The following is a 13267-nucleotide window of genomic DNA, read 5'->3' as shown; positions in this document are numbered from 1 at the left end:
CATCCATGCAAGAGAGGGGGAGGGTAGTTCTCTAGAGCAACCAGAGCACACACACACAAGTACACTCCCTAGATCTGAGTGTCTGTTTTCAAATTGTAACCAAGCAACCAATTCTTGGCCAGGGACTCTGTTGTAGGCTTATCAGGTAACTGTGTTCTGTGCCTGCTCACAGGTTCACTAGGTTTCTGTTTATACAGGGTCAGTGACCCAAACAGCCCGGAGTGGAGGGGGCACCAGGACAGGTCCTGAAGCACTTCAGCAGGGAAAATGACCTGCTCAATGATGGTTGATGTTCAGGTCCTATGAGAAGACTCATTTAGAGTTTGGACAAGTCAAGAGGTTTCTATTAATAAAAGGTAGAAGTAGACAGATATGCCATGCAAGGCTCACTGGCGTCTAGTGGTCAACAAACATGTTTCTTGGACAAGCTCCTTGATGACAGATGTAAGAAACAGATTAGTTGGCACCAGGGTCCCTCGAGCAGTGAGCATCTTGCCTTCTTTTGAAGACTGGGGTGAACTGGGCTGGAACACTTTCATTGAAATAGACTTTTAAAAAAGTACATTGGAAATGAGGTAAGCAGAACCACTGTTGTGTGTCAGCCTGTGAGAACACATGGTGCAGTGTTTTGCTGTGTGTAAAAGCATCTGGTGTAATTGTTCAGAGTAACAGCAGTTGGTCTCTGATAACTGTCATTTAAAAAAACTTTGCCAAAAAGAATTTAAAAAGTGGGGCAACATCAAAGAAGCATTTTCACAACCCCAGAAAGTTTTTCCTTGCATCAAGTTGTTGAGTGTAAGCCGGATAACCGGATGAAGATGGATGGATGGATGGAAGTTGTTGAGTAAAAGTAACTTATAAATGTGAAGGCTGCATGAAGTCTGTCTGCACTTTTACAGATTATTCTTACAATTGTATTTCTTTTGTCAACATTGTATATTCCATGTGGTGCCTCATGGGCAAATATAGCAAAGAAAATAGAGCAGAAAGACCGTATTTGCTATTTTGCCATTTGAGATAGGAGAGCATATTATTGTGTAATACTAAGCCACGTTAAAAGAATGCCACGAGTCTGGCAGATACAGTTCTTGTCTGCTGAAGTGGAACAACGGCCAAATGACGAGGCCATGATGCCATTAAGATGGTAATGAGCCCAAACCAGTGTGTACAACAATGTAAGTCCTGAGACAAAAGAAGGCTAAACAACACACTACATACAAACCTTACATTCGACTTAATGCCCCAGTTTTTACACAGAGGGATGTGCTGGATGATCCTGAACAAACGGTTTCTCACTAATCAGCAGACTGGAATGTCCCCGACCATGGCTCTGTGGCCTCCCATCAAAATCTCAAAACATTTCAATAACTCCCATGGTATGTCGCTGATTGAAGCCAACAGAATGTCCTTTACAAAAAGTTTCGCATTATTGTTTGGAGTGGGAGGAGTCATCTGCTAGTTTCAGTAGAAATTCCAAAGAAGCCTCACCCATACGCACACAATCGTGTCATGCATGACAATGGTGGTAAATAAATACCCATCTACATTTAAGATGCACAACTATTAAATTATTATCATAAAGTTTGGATAAATAATTAACTTGGCAATAAAGCCAAAGCAAGAAAGGTTTAAAAATAACCAGTGTGATGAAAGGTTTCAGAGCCCCCACTGGTCTCTACCTTCAGGTAAGGACCACTTTCCTCAAACCAGGCTGCAGCACTGAAAGGTCTAAAGAAGTAGGCGAACTGACCCCAGCATACACACAGCTCCCACCGGGGCCTACATGTGGTTACAGGTCCATGTGATAGCCAAGGATTTGGGATTGGGGACTGGGAAGGGGAAGGGGGGTTCAGCACTGCTGGCAGATGGCAGACAACAAGGCCGCCCTTTGAAGTCCCTAGCTCCAGGTTTACGAGCGGACCAAGCCGGGGTGTTAACCAGCACCCAAACCACCGCGAGAGACCGGACACGGAAACACCGGCGGGATAAGGGTAGCTGTCCCCACAGCTCTGGCATCCAGAAACATCCATGAAAAGTAGGCTACCTTCCACATCATTACCGTGGCATCCTAAAACACAATGCTTCATATTTAAATAAATATTATACAAAAAAAATAATTAAAAACTCAACACAGCCAACTAGCTAACTAGTAGTCTACGGTTTATCTGATAAGAATGTAAACCAAACCACTGTCACTTTATTGGATATTGAGATAAAAATGTGTAGGCTAAATAACAAAGATGAAAAAATGACTTCACTTATATTGAAGTATATGTAGTTTAACTGACGCTTGTTCCGGTGTGCAAGCCAACTAAACTGACCTTGGGTCAGTTACTGGAAGCAAATTCTTCTAACTGTTAGCTAAGCGTATTCAGATGTGGTTAGCTAGGTTAACCGCTGAGCCAGTTACCTGGTAACCACACTAACCGGAGGTATTCCAACGTAACCTGTTGTGTCCAGCATTTTAACTCGTGGAAGCAGGCGAGTTTCCGTGTTACCAGTAAGGCTGCACGGCTGACCACCGACTGTCTTCGCTGCCGTTTTAGAATCAAAGTCGCTCACCGACTCTTGGTGTTAGAAAACTTACCTGCAAAGAGGCTCAACAGTACACAGCAAACCCGGCCTGAGGAAAGCTCCATTCCTGTCCCAGCTATTCCACGACTTCTTCAGTAAAACTTGGTCGAAGAACTTCTGCTTAGTTCGAGTGAAAAGCGGCAGTCCAGCTCGACCGAGGCATCCAAACTCTACTCCTCCTTCTCCTCCTCTCTCTCTGCAGGTGCACAGCGGAGCGCGCCGCAGGGTGTCACGTGACAGGCGGGTTTCCCAAGAAGGATCCAGTGCTGCCCTCTGCCGGTATGACCCATGTGCAGACTATGGTAGGAACCACACATAGTCTATGGTACGAACCGTATACAGTCTATGGGACGAACCACATACAGTCTATGGGACGAACCACATACAGTCTATGGGACAAACCATAAACCATATGCAGTCTATGGGACGAACCATATACCATATGTAGTCTATGGGACGAATCTACAGTCTACTATATGAAAAAGGAGCTTCCCAAGAAGTTAGTAGTGCCTATGTGCGTCTTTCGTCCAATAGTACGTTCCTGCATAACCCGAGACTGCATTTCCATGGCCGTGGTAGGGGGGTGTAAACTTATGCTCCCTGGATTTTGAGGAAGAACATTTATTTATTTACAATACATTATATATTCACAAAGACAACTGGTGTCCTTAAAAGGTTGCATTTTCCTAAATTTGTTTGAATTAAGGCATTAAGATCAATTTCCAAAAGATATTTTTTTTTTCTCTTTTTAACCAACTTTAACATGTGTGTGTAACTTTCTCAAGCCATCAGTTTTAATGGTTTATTGCACCCAAATACTACTTTTTCCCCAACTTTCTGGGTGGTTTTCCCCATCACCCTAAAAACTGCAGGACAACAGCAAAAAGCTAAATATGTTTCTAACTTATTTCCCAAATTGTAACAACCTGAGATACTTAAGTTCTTAGATAGATACTTAGTTCTGCAAAGATTAAAGCATCTAAGGCTTATTTTTAATTTCTTTATTTAAGAGCACGAGGGGAGAGACGGGGCTATGTCTCAGAACAGTTTCACATTATGTTACTGTCCATTCGATTTCATGTCATTTAGCTGATGTTTTCATCCGAAGCGATTTCCATTTGCTATATGTGTTACGGGATAGGGGTCAGAGACACATCGGTTGATGGATCGCTTTGGGAATCGAACCCAGGTCTCCCAAACCAAAAGCATTCGTCATATTCACGGCGCCATCAGCTCTGTATAAAATGGAAATTTGTCTTTGACACTAACATATAAGACAACACACAGCATACATGACAATTAAGCAACTTGGGAGGACCAGGTTCATTTGTAAATCATTTTTAGAGTTTGTGTTTATCTATTTATGTTCATCCTTTTATGCACTTTTAAATTATTAAATATATTGGTCTTGAAAATCAATGTAAAACATTGAGCTGCATTTTTAAAATTGTAAACCCTATAAATCCAGCTCACATTTAATCCATTGTAGTGATGTTTGTGGTGGATTTAGGACATTTCAAGTGGTCCCAGGTAGGCCTGTTCATCTGCTGCAAGGACAGAACGGTGAAAACAGCGTGGAGGGCTGTAGCGCGCGCGCACACACACACTCTTGACCTACAAAATGTTAGCGCCCCTCCAATTTGTTCCAATAAAGAATATATCACAACACTATGCACGATAAAAAAACAACTTCATACTGTAAATTGTAGTTGTCAAATCCTTTGAAGCCATTAGGCATCCATTGTACCTTAAACCTAACACTGACTCTCTCAGGAGGGCCCGTCTCTAGATGAAACTACAGTATGGCTTCAATCCCACAGACAGAAAGTACTGTTGGTACTGGTGATATCTAACCATGAAGAGAATTTCTTTTCTTTGAGAAGATCTCTTCCACAAACAGGAATAAAAGGTCCGATCTGCTGACCGAAGCGGTTTTACATTTTGCTTCTAAGACGGTTTGGGTGAATTGACCCTCTGAGCTACCGTAAATGCGTAGAAAGTGTCCTGTTGTGCAGAACACAGCGTCCCTGGTTTGATTCCCTCCGTCTCATGGTATACTTGTGTCTCTTTCATCAGCTAGCAAATGCCAAAAATACAGAAAAAACACCATATTACACTTTAACCACAACATCCTTTAGCAAACAAAATAATACAAAGTAACATGGTGCTTGAAAATTGTGTTTAATAAAACTCCATAATTTTGAGTCTATACATGACAATTCAGCACTAGGAATAAATAAAACATTGTATCACAAAGGACAAAGTAGGTGGCATACATGAACGTCTCCCATTGTAAAAATACTGTACTTCAAAATGTGGATTGCAATTTCAATATCTAATTTAATACAAGTGATTTATAAGTTTAACAAATAGTCTAAAGTGCAAAAAAGAGTTTAGTCAAAAACAATAAGTAATCTCTAAAAAAAAAAAAAATCATGTTTAAAAAACATTGTTCAGTCATTTTAAAGTGGTCTTCAGGTTTAATGGACAATAAGCACCATGATTCCTAAATGTAACAATGTGCCACATCTTGTGTTGTGTCCCAGCACCCCCCCCCTCTCCCGTAGCCCGGGGCGACCCACAGACTGGGCCTTAACGTGGGCGCGGGTCTGCTGCGAGGCCTGAAGCTGTAGTGAGGCCGTGACCCCATCTTCTTAGGATGCCACGTAGCCTTTAAAGGAAACAAACCAACAAAAGCTGCCATCAGCTGCACTCCAACCAAGCCTAGCCCTCGACTCAGTGAAGCATTTGACTTCCAATTATTGAAAAAACACATCACCAAACATTAAAGATGATAAGACCGTCATCTGAACACAATATAAACCACTGGGTGCCAAACTCAACAAAGCATAGCTACTTTGCAGTTCGCCAAAACCTGGATACTATTAAGTAACCGTTCTTCTCCAAACCTGCATGGGTTATTAAGTCAAGGAAATTCAAAAATGTATTGTGCAATACCTGGTAAGCACAGTGAGTGTTGGGGAGAGCGAAGGGGGGAGCGCGCGTGCTCTCCTCATCCGAGGAAGAGCCCGAGTGGTAGTCTGATGTCACCCGCTCCAAAGCACTGGTCACTTTAGCAACGTCCTTGTCCTCGTCCTTTGTTTTAGAGAAGCTGGCCACTGAGAAGCAAGGGTTCTGCTCTCCGACCCTAACAACGGGAAATCACATCAACAGTTTTAGGAGGGGAAACACACTTAGCAGGAAATCGGTTTAAAACTACAACAGTTGATACCTTTGTTGTACTATATTTGATTCAACAAAACTAAATATTAATCCAATGAAATTAATAAAATGAAGAAAATAAAGACCTGGCATCTCTCCAGCTGCCATACTATATACTGGTCTGTCTATTGGTTTGGGGACGCTGCCATGGCCGACACCTAGCAGCTCGTCCCATTATATTTACAACTGTACACAATGTTATTGACTTTGAATCTTGCTAGCATAGCGTTAGCTTTCTGAAGGGTTCTCCGAGCTGAGCTCACTATAAATACCCGTCGTTGCTAAAGGGGGAAGTCGTATCTAAGGCCTGTCCAATTTCCTGAAGCAGTGAACGTTTGCATTGCATAGGCCTTATGGGATGGGAATGATTGTTCCAGGTATTAGTCAAACGCTCAGGTGTAACCAGGGAAAAATCTTTAGATTTTGATTGTAAAATGTGTTAAAATATAAAATAATAATATAGGACAGTTCACGTCTTGCTGCGTCCATTACTACCTGAGAATGGACATCAATGGCTGCAGATACTATTCAAACTTGAAGAATTGTTCTACCAACAATTTACCGGTAGCTTTTCTTAGCTTCTACCACCACACTTGAAACTTTTACAACGGTTAAGTGTTCGAGTTTTTAATGCCCAAACCATTGTTGTTTTCGTTGAAGAACTTCTCAAACGTTTCCACTAGAAGTCTCACCTGCAACAGACCGAGCCCGGGTCCACCCACAACGTGAGTTCAGGGGGCAGTTCCAGGTCATTGTACTGAATCCCGCTCTCTTGGCAGGCCCGAAGGAGCTCAGGATCCTGCCTCTGAGACCTGTTCACTCGGATGCACCTGCAGAGCACACAAGAACAGACTTAAAGGATGTGCTGCGCAGCACTGGTGGTTCATAAAAAGGGCAGAGGACAGAGAGCAGCACCTGTACGCCTCTCCTCTGACCGGGGTGTCAGGATACCAGTGCCCCCTGAACTTCTCCTGCAGTGCAACAGCCAACCTCTCAACAAACCGATCGATGGTGTGGGATTCCAAATTCTTCCCAGTTTTCAAAAGCCTCTTCAGGAGGAATACCACAGCAGCAATTTCTCTCTTCATATTCCACATATGCTTTAGAATGGTCCTACGGCCTCTGGAAGGAAATGGCCTCCAGTCAGATGGACAGCAGCAACCAAAGTATGCCAAATGGAGGTCCACATGGAGCACTGGTCTTTCCCACGATGACAGCTACTTATGATCAGAGACAAGATGGGGAAAGTAGTGGAACACTGCTGACATTATTACTCATGTTAATACCTCGGAAACAGCCTGACTCGTGGTTTAACTGAACATTAGAGGTTTTCCCGTAGCAAATAATCCATTGTATTCCTACAAACTGTAACCTTGGAAATGCTTGCTGTTTTAAAGATGATTTTTGTTTGAAAGGATGAATGGATAACGAAATGACATTAATCCACTTTAGTGATGTGAACCTGTTGACTGTAGTCCAGTGAGCGGTGCAGCTGGCTGAGAAAGGCGGGCTGTGGCATCTGGTTTGACGGTCTATGGTGGTCTCCACACATCGCCGCTGCAGAACATCAGCTCGGTATAATCAGCCGTGCATGGGCTAAAGTGCTAGCTAGCTAAATGAGTTAGTTAGCTAGCTAGGCTAACTGTACTATCATGACGGCTAGCTTAATCGCGCCAAAAAGCGATTGAAGCCAAACTCATGGTGAATACACACCAAAGTTACAAAAGGCTATTAGCATTAGCTTTATAATGCACGAGCTCAGCTAATGCTAGTTTCATGTGGCTAACACAGCAATCCTTTCTCGCGGCACAAGTTAACGTTATCTGTAACGTCATAAAAAGTGATACATCTGCATAACAATGCCTCTGAGAGCCACTTTATGGTGAGGCACGAGGCTGTGTGCACCTTGACTTACCTTTCCTTGTGCTCTCCTCCAGCGTGTGGGTAAAAAAAATGAACGGGAAGAGATCACTCATTAACCCCGCCTTTTAGATCAACACGACTCCCGCCCACCGACCATTCTTATTGGTTCCAAACAGACAAACATAGCGCATTTATTGGCCGAGCATGTGCCCGTCATCGCGTGACTCACACTCTTTACTGTTATGACCATAGACAGTTAAAGGCTATGACTCATAGCGTGTCTTGTTTGTAGCACCCATGCTATATTAGCCATGTTCCAGTTCTCGATGGTAGCATGTCATTGCATCAAGAAAAGTGAAAAACATATCCAAGTTTACATCATAACAGAAGACATTTACCGAAAAAGTAGTTAGTGTATTATTTTTGGTAGGAAGTTTGTAAGATGTACAATTGTAGAGTATATGGACATATTGTGTAATCTGATTCTGATATACTCATTTCTAGTTTAACTAGGGGAAATGAAAAAGCCGGGTTCTCCCCTTCTCTGACCCTGCTGCTTCGAAGCTTGACCTGCTGACCTAATGATTTGCCAAAGGCACCTTGTCAGTGACATACTGGGACAAGAAGAAATGCTGTGAACTCAGTGGAAAAGGAATCCCATTCACACGTAGCCATAGTAACCTATACGTCCACAAGGGGGCGCCCAGTCCTCCATCTACCACACAACTGTCCAGTCCACCTAGAAATCCTCCAGTCCACCTAGAAATCCTCCAGTCAACAACTAGGTCACAATCCGGTTAAATGATGGCGGATTCAGCAGGGCTTCAGTGCATGCAGTCATTTTTGCTTTGCCTGTTCACAATAGTATCAATCATAGTGTCAGTTTTGAATCTCAAATGTGCATCCCAATATTCAAAGGGTTTTATTGCCAAGTAGGTTTGCAGATACAAGGAATTTGTCTTGGGGATTTGTGCACAACAATAAACAGTGCAAAATTTTTTACAATAAAAATGTAAAAAACAATATAGGAAATGCTGTGGAAGTGGAAAAGCTGTACAGGTTTATCCAGGAATGTGCAGAATATTGACTGGGGGTGTGCAAATGTTCACAGTATAAAGTACAAAGAATGTGTGCATGTGAGGAGATAATAAGGTGGGCCTTATTGTAACGCATGACTGTACATAAGGCCCACATCTCACTTTTTACAGTTTCCAATGCCAGTAAAACCATGATGTCAGCCCACCTGGGGCTAACCAGCCAATCATAACTGAACTGAAACATGGGTGGCTGCAGCATTCTAGCTTTTCACAGACATGTTGAAATGCTTTAGTTGTTACAGTTGCGGTTGTTCTTTTTACATTTTTTTGTCAATTGCCCATGCCATGAAGTATTCCTTTAGTATATAATAACGTGAATATCAATCATACCACCGTTCTTATCCCCGCAGCAGAGGCCACAATGTATGTAGTAAAAATAATTTTATTGAAATATTTTACAAAAAGATACAAACTGTCACTTAAGCACAGATCCCACAGCCTATGTAAGGTCCATGAACACACACACAATAAATAGAATCATCACACAACACAAATGAGCCTTGCTCAACATGAGAAACCAAATGAACGAAGAGCCAAGTCCAAGGGACGTGTAACAGGTGTGCTTCCATCTCCAGTAAAAGATAATGAGACACAGGCCCAGGCATGTTTCGACAGCATTCATAATTAAAACACAAATAAAAAAAACATTCAACTGAAGATTGAGTGACTTGCATTAAGGACCAGTAATCTGAATACACTCGAGCAAAAGCATTCAGTTATACCAAAAAAATCAAGACATGAGCTTAAAATGGAGCTAAAACCTTTAACTTGAAACCCTAAAAGGGTCGAAATCATTGAGTCTCTTACAAAGAGCAAAAAAGATGACGACAACATTAATCTGAATATAACCTTGTCTTTCTCCAGCTTATTATACTTGAGTAGCTCAGACTCCTCTGAGGAAAACTCAGATAACCAATATTGTTTTAGATATTTCCTATTTAATAAGGCTTAGGATTTATTTGTTTCTTTCTTGCATAGGGTTCCTGAATAACAAAATAACCCAAACTGCAGGCTAAACACACTGACTGTTAATACCATCCACAGTAGTCAGGGACCTGCAGAGGCCCAGTCACCCTACCTATCCTGTTGGTATTGCTGTAACATCACCTCAGCTCTCACACATTATTACAGGAGAGAGGACAACAGTTAACACTGCACATTAAAAAGAAAAGAAAAAGCATATAACATACGCTGTGTGTTCTTAAAAAAACAATTCATATCCACATCAACTCCGTCCGAGAAAAAAAACTTGATGGTTCATTACACACACACACACACACGCACACACACGCACGCACGCACACACATGTACACACGCACACTTTGGTATTGCATCTTCCTCTGCTGATGGAAAATTATCAAATGCTTACAGTTCACACATGATACAGAACAAATAACCACTTTGGTTTGGCATCTGAATTCTTTTTAATTTCAATAGTTAAACCTTTCTTATTCCGATAGCCCTCATTCAGTGTATGGCCATACACATCACTTCACACATACAACAGACAGCGCTGTGTTAAAAATCAAGTACATCTCACCAGCAATAATAGTAACTAGAAATCCAAACGCTAAATAAAAAAATTAAAAAACCTATCGCTTTACGCCACATGTATATTTACTAATATTTCCACTTGCTGCTTGCTAACCAGCTGTTAAAGTATTGGTTTCGGGAAACTTCCAAAATAGTTATCAGCCACACAAACAAAAACCTGCAAAGCTAGTATTGCCTGTTAACATTCACACTTTGATTGGTCTTTGTTGCAGAGATGCTATAGGGTACTATAGGGTATTCATTTTCTTTGTTACTGTTGAATCGGTCTGATCACCACAGTTTTCATAAACTATCAAGTCATATTAGGGCAGTTTGAAGGCAAGTCAAAAACATGTGTTTCATACCATTATATTGCCAGTGTGCAGCTGCAAGAAAAAGCTAAAACCTTGATCATGCTTTACATTAAAGCAGTAACCTAAAGCAGTAGTCAGACACTAGTGCTGCCAGTGGCTGGTGCTATAAATACGACAGACATCATCCTGCTTCTCTGCATCAAGTATTCTGCCCCAAGCCACTTTCTAAAATCCTCTACTTCACCACTTTTGAAAGAGAACCATCAGATAACATATAGAGGAGTATTAGGAGTGCTAAAACCCATATTTGAATATCCACATCTGACATGGAGGGTAAAAAAGAAAAGAATTTAAAATGTATCTACACAAAATGAAAACAATTGAAACAGCAATGTTAAACACAAACTAAACAATACAATAAAAGCTGCAACCATTGCTGTACAAGTCTATATTAAAGTTAGGGATCGTGCCCAATGTGAACATGTCCTCACCGTGTACCGGGACCAGGATACTCCGAGCCCCATTCCACCTGGTCTTAACATGCAGACTGGCTACATGAGATGCCAGACCAGCAATTTGTTTTGTGCTGCAGATAGCCATTAATCCTTGCATCATCACTGCAAGCATGAGAACAGAGGCCATGTCAAGCCAGCCCTAAATGCTGCTCTAAAGCAAACACCTCGACTTCAGTGTCGGAGAAGTCACTCAATATACATAAAGGCTCTTTGAAGTGTTTGTCTAGTTTCCTGGACAGCTGCAGAGACAGAACAGAAGCCCCACCTCACTCCACAGGGCCGCCGCTGCTGCTGCTGCCGCCGCCGCCGCTTCCGCTGCTGCTGCTGCTGCTGCTGGCCTTGACCCCGGCCCTGCTAATGTTCAGCCAGGGCAGCTTGGCACAGTTCTTAAAGAGCTGCTCGATGGCGATGTGACGCACGTGCAGCTCCGACGCTAACGAGTCTTTTTCCTGCACTGCCCCAGCTAGATCCTCAAAGACCTCTATGGAGAGAGCGAGGGCAAGGGAGAGGGAGAGGGGCAAAAATCAGTGGCAAACAAGTGAGACAAAGAAAATGAGTAATACTGATTACTAAGGAGCAAAGACACCATGACCAAAAAATGACCTACAGTCAAGGGTGGCAGCTTTGTGTAGCTAAGGAACACTAATTTAAAACAAGTTTATTGACATGGAACCATTTTTCACAGAAAATAATTCTTTACATCATAGCTCCTCAATAATATAGGGGCAATAACTTCCTTATCTGTTTTGAGTACAGTAATGAAACTGACAGCTGACACCCATTAAACTTCTCTTTATCAGAGGACATCTCACAGCAGCTCATGTCATTTCCCTCTTGATGCTGGCCAGAGAGACAACCTGGCTCATTTAATCACTAACAACAGAAGATGAAATGAACAGTATTTAATGATGATGGGGGGTCAATTAAAAAGACGTGTGCCAAAACTCTCTATGACACTGCTACATTTGTCTCGCCATGGTCTGGTGGGTACTTGACCATACGGAGGTAAAATGTGAACTTGCTTGAGAGGAGGCGTGTGTAGCTTAGCGGTTACTGTGTGTAGCAAACAAAAGGTCTAACTGGTAAAGACTGCAGTGGACCGACAGTCAGGGAATGCATGAGCAAACACAGGGCCCTACTCACATGGAAGGAGATAATGTGTGGACTATATTATTAATTTATTACATTAGCCCCTGCTTTATTGAGTCTGGGAAGGCTGCAAGGCAAAACCCTTTCTACTAAATACAGCTTTTTCCTGAGGGCACCAAGAATCTAATATGGGGATTTATTACAGATGATCATTGCAGATGGAAGAAGACAAAAAACCATTCCATTTTAAATTTGAATGATTAAAGTGCTTGAACTTTAAGCTAAGGGTTGTTTTCACTTCATTCTACTGTATTGCACAACAACCAATGATGTCAGAAGAAAAACCTACTTTGAATCTGCATCAGTAGCTGGGAGTTCAGCTGATGGAGCTGGTCCACACTCATTTTAGTCACTACAAGAAAAAGCAAAGAGTTTTGATTAGATATCACTGGATATGTCTTTAGACACATTTATAATAAAAGTTGGTAAGTGAGTGACCTTCTCGCCATCCGTCATTTTAAAGGTCAATATAGCCGATCTCAAAGCACAGCTGCAGTCATTAATAACCTGTATTTTGAGTTATTTTGTGCAACGCTGCCGTAATTGTAAAATAATTTGTTTCTGTATCTGCAGCTCAGCAGCTTGGTAATGACTGAGAGGGATCAGCGTGGTATTTCTGAGTCACGGTCAGATTTCAGACTCATCTTGTTGTCAAAAACAGAACAAGATGTTAATGAATTCAACTCTATAGTGAATTTGGCTGCATTAAAATAAAAGTACTGTATAAGTGATCACAGAGAGCAAGAGGAGAACAGTGGTTCAACATGTAATAATAATAATAATACATTTTATTTATAACGCACTTTTCATTCCAAGGAATGTCAAAGTGCTACACAGGAGAGTAATAATAATAAAAACAATCAGCATAAAAATGCCTTTCTGAATAAAAAAGTCTTCAGTTGAGCTTTGAAAGTGTCAAGTTTCTGTACTGCTCTCAGGTCACTCGGGAGCTGGTTCCAGAGCCGTGGTGCAGCTGAACAAAAAGCTCGGTCACCCATA

The 13267-nt window shown here is 41.8% G+C and overlaps 3 protein-coding genes across 8 annotated transcripts in view; all 3 read right to left on the bottom strand.

Moving 5' to 3' along the window:
* Positions 1-2810, bottom strand: part of cxadr (CXADR Ig-like cell adhesion molecule) — a 47969-nt gene extending 45159 nt beyond the window's left edge. For both annotated transcript variants that reach the window (XR_004658929.1, XM_034889024.1), the window contains exon 1: positions 2588-2810. Coding sequence is in view for 1 of the 2 variants with exons in the window: in XM_034889024.1 (XP_034744915.1) it covers positions 2588-2639 (52 nt within the window). In the remaining variant the exon portion in view is untranslated. The remainder of the gene's footprint in view (positions 1-2587) is intronic.
* A 1926-nt stretch (positions 2811-4736) lies between these two features.
* btg3 (B-cell translocation gene 3) lies at positions 4737-7773 on the bottom strand. Of its 3 annotated transcripts, none has more exons than XM_034889026.1 (5): positions 7712-7773; positions 6712-6918; positions 6489-6626; positions 5533-5722; positions 4737-5245 (listed from the first exon to the last, which is right to left on the bottom strand). In XM_034889026.1, the coding sequence occupies exons 2-5, from the start codon at positions 6891-6893 to the stop codon at positions 5081-5083; spliced, it is 675 nt and encodes a 224-aa protein (XP_034744917.1). In that variant the 5' UTR covers positions 6894-6918; positions 7712-7773; the 3' UTR covers positions 4737-5080. The 3 variants fall into 3 exon arrangements, with proteins under 3 accessions (XP_034744917.1, XP_034744918.1, XP_034744919.1); XM_034889027.1 differs by having other exon boundaries at positions 7702-7724; XM_034889028.1 differs by lacking the exon at positions 7712-7773 and adding an exon at positions 7169-7281.
* A 1351-nt stretch (positions 7774-9124) lies between these two features.
* c13h21orf91 (chromosome 13 C21orf91 homolog) overlaps positions 9125-13267 on the bottom strand; it is a 19790-nt gene continuing 15647 nt past the window's right edge. The window contains exons 4-6 of one of the 3 annotated variants that reach the window (XR_004659133.1): positions 12558-12620; positions 11184-11600; positions 9125-11147 (exon numbers count right to left, since the gene is read on the bottom strand). Coding sequence is in view for 2 of the 3 variants with exons in the window: in XM_034890535.1 (XP_034746426.1) it covers positions 11386-11600; positions 12558-12620 (278 nt within the window). In the remaining variant the exon portion in view is untranslated. The other 2 variants (XM_034890536.1, XM_034890535.1) reach the window with 2 other exon arrangements.

The sequence above is a fragment of the Etheostoma cragini genome, chromosome 13 (genome assembly GCF_013103735.1).
Source record: "Etheostoma cragini isolate CJK2018 chromosome 13, CSU_Ecrag_1.0, whole genome shotgun sequence".
In the NCBI taxonomy this organism is placed as follows: Eukaryota; Metazoa; Chordata; class Actinopteri; order Perciformes; family Percidae; genus Etheostoma; species Etheostoma cragini.
Note: the sequence above shows the minus strand (reverse complement) of the source record. Positions and strands in the feature narration are given on the sequence as shown.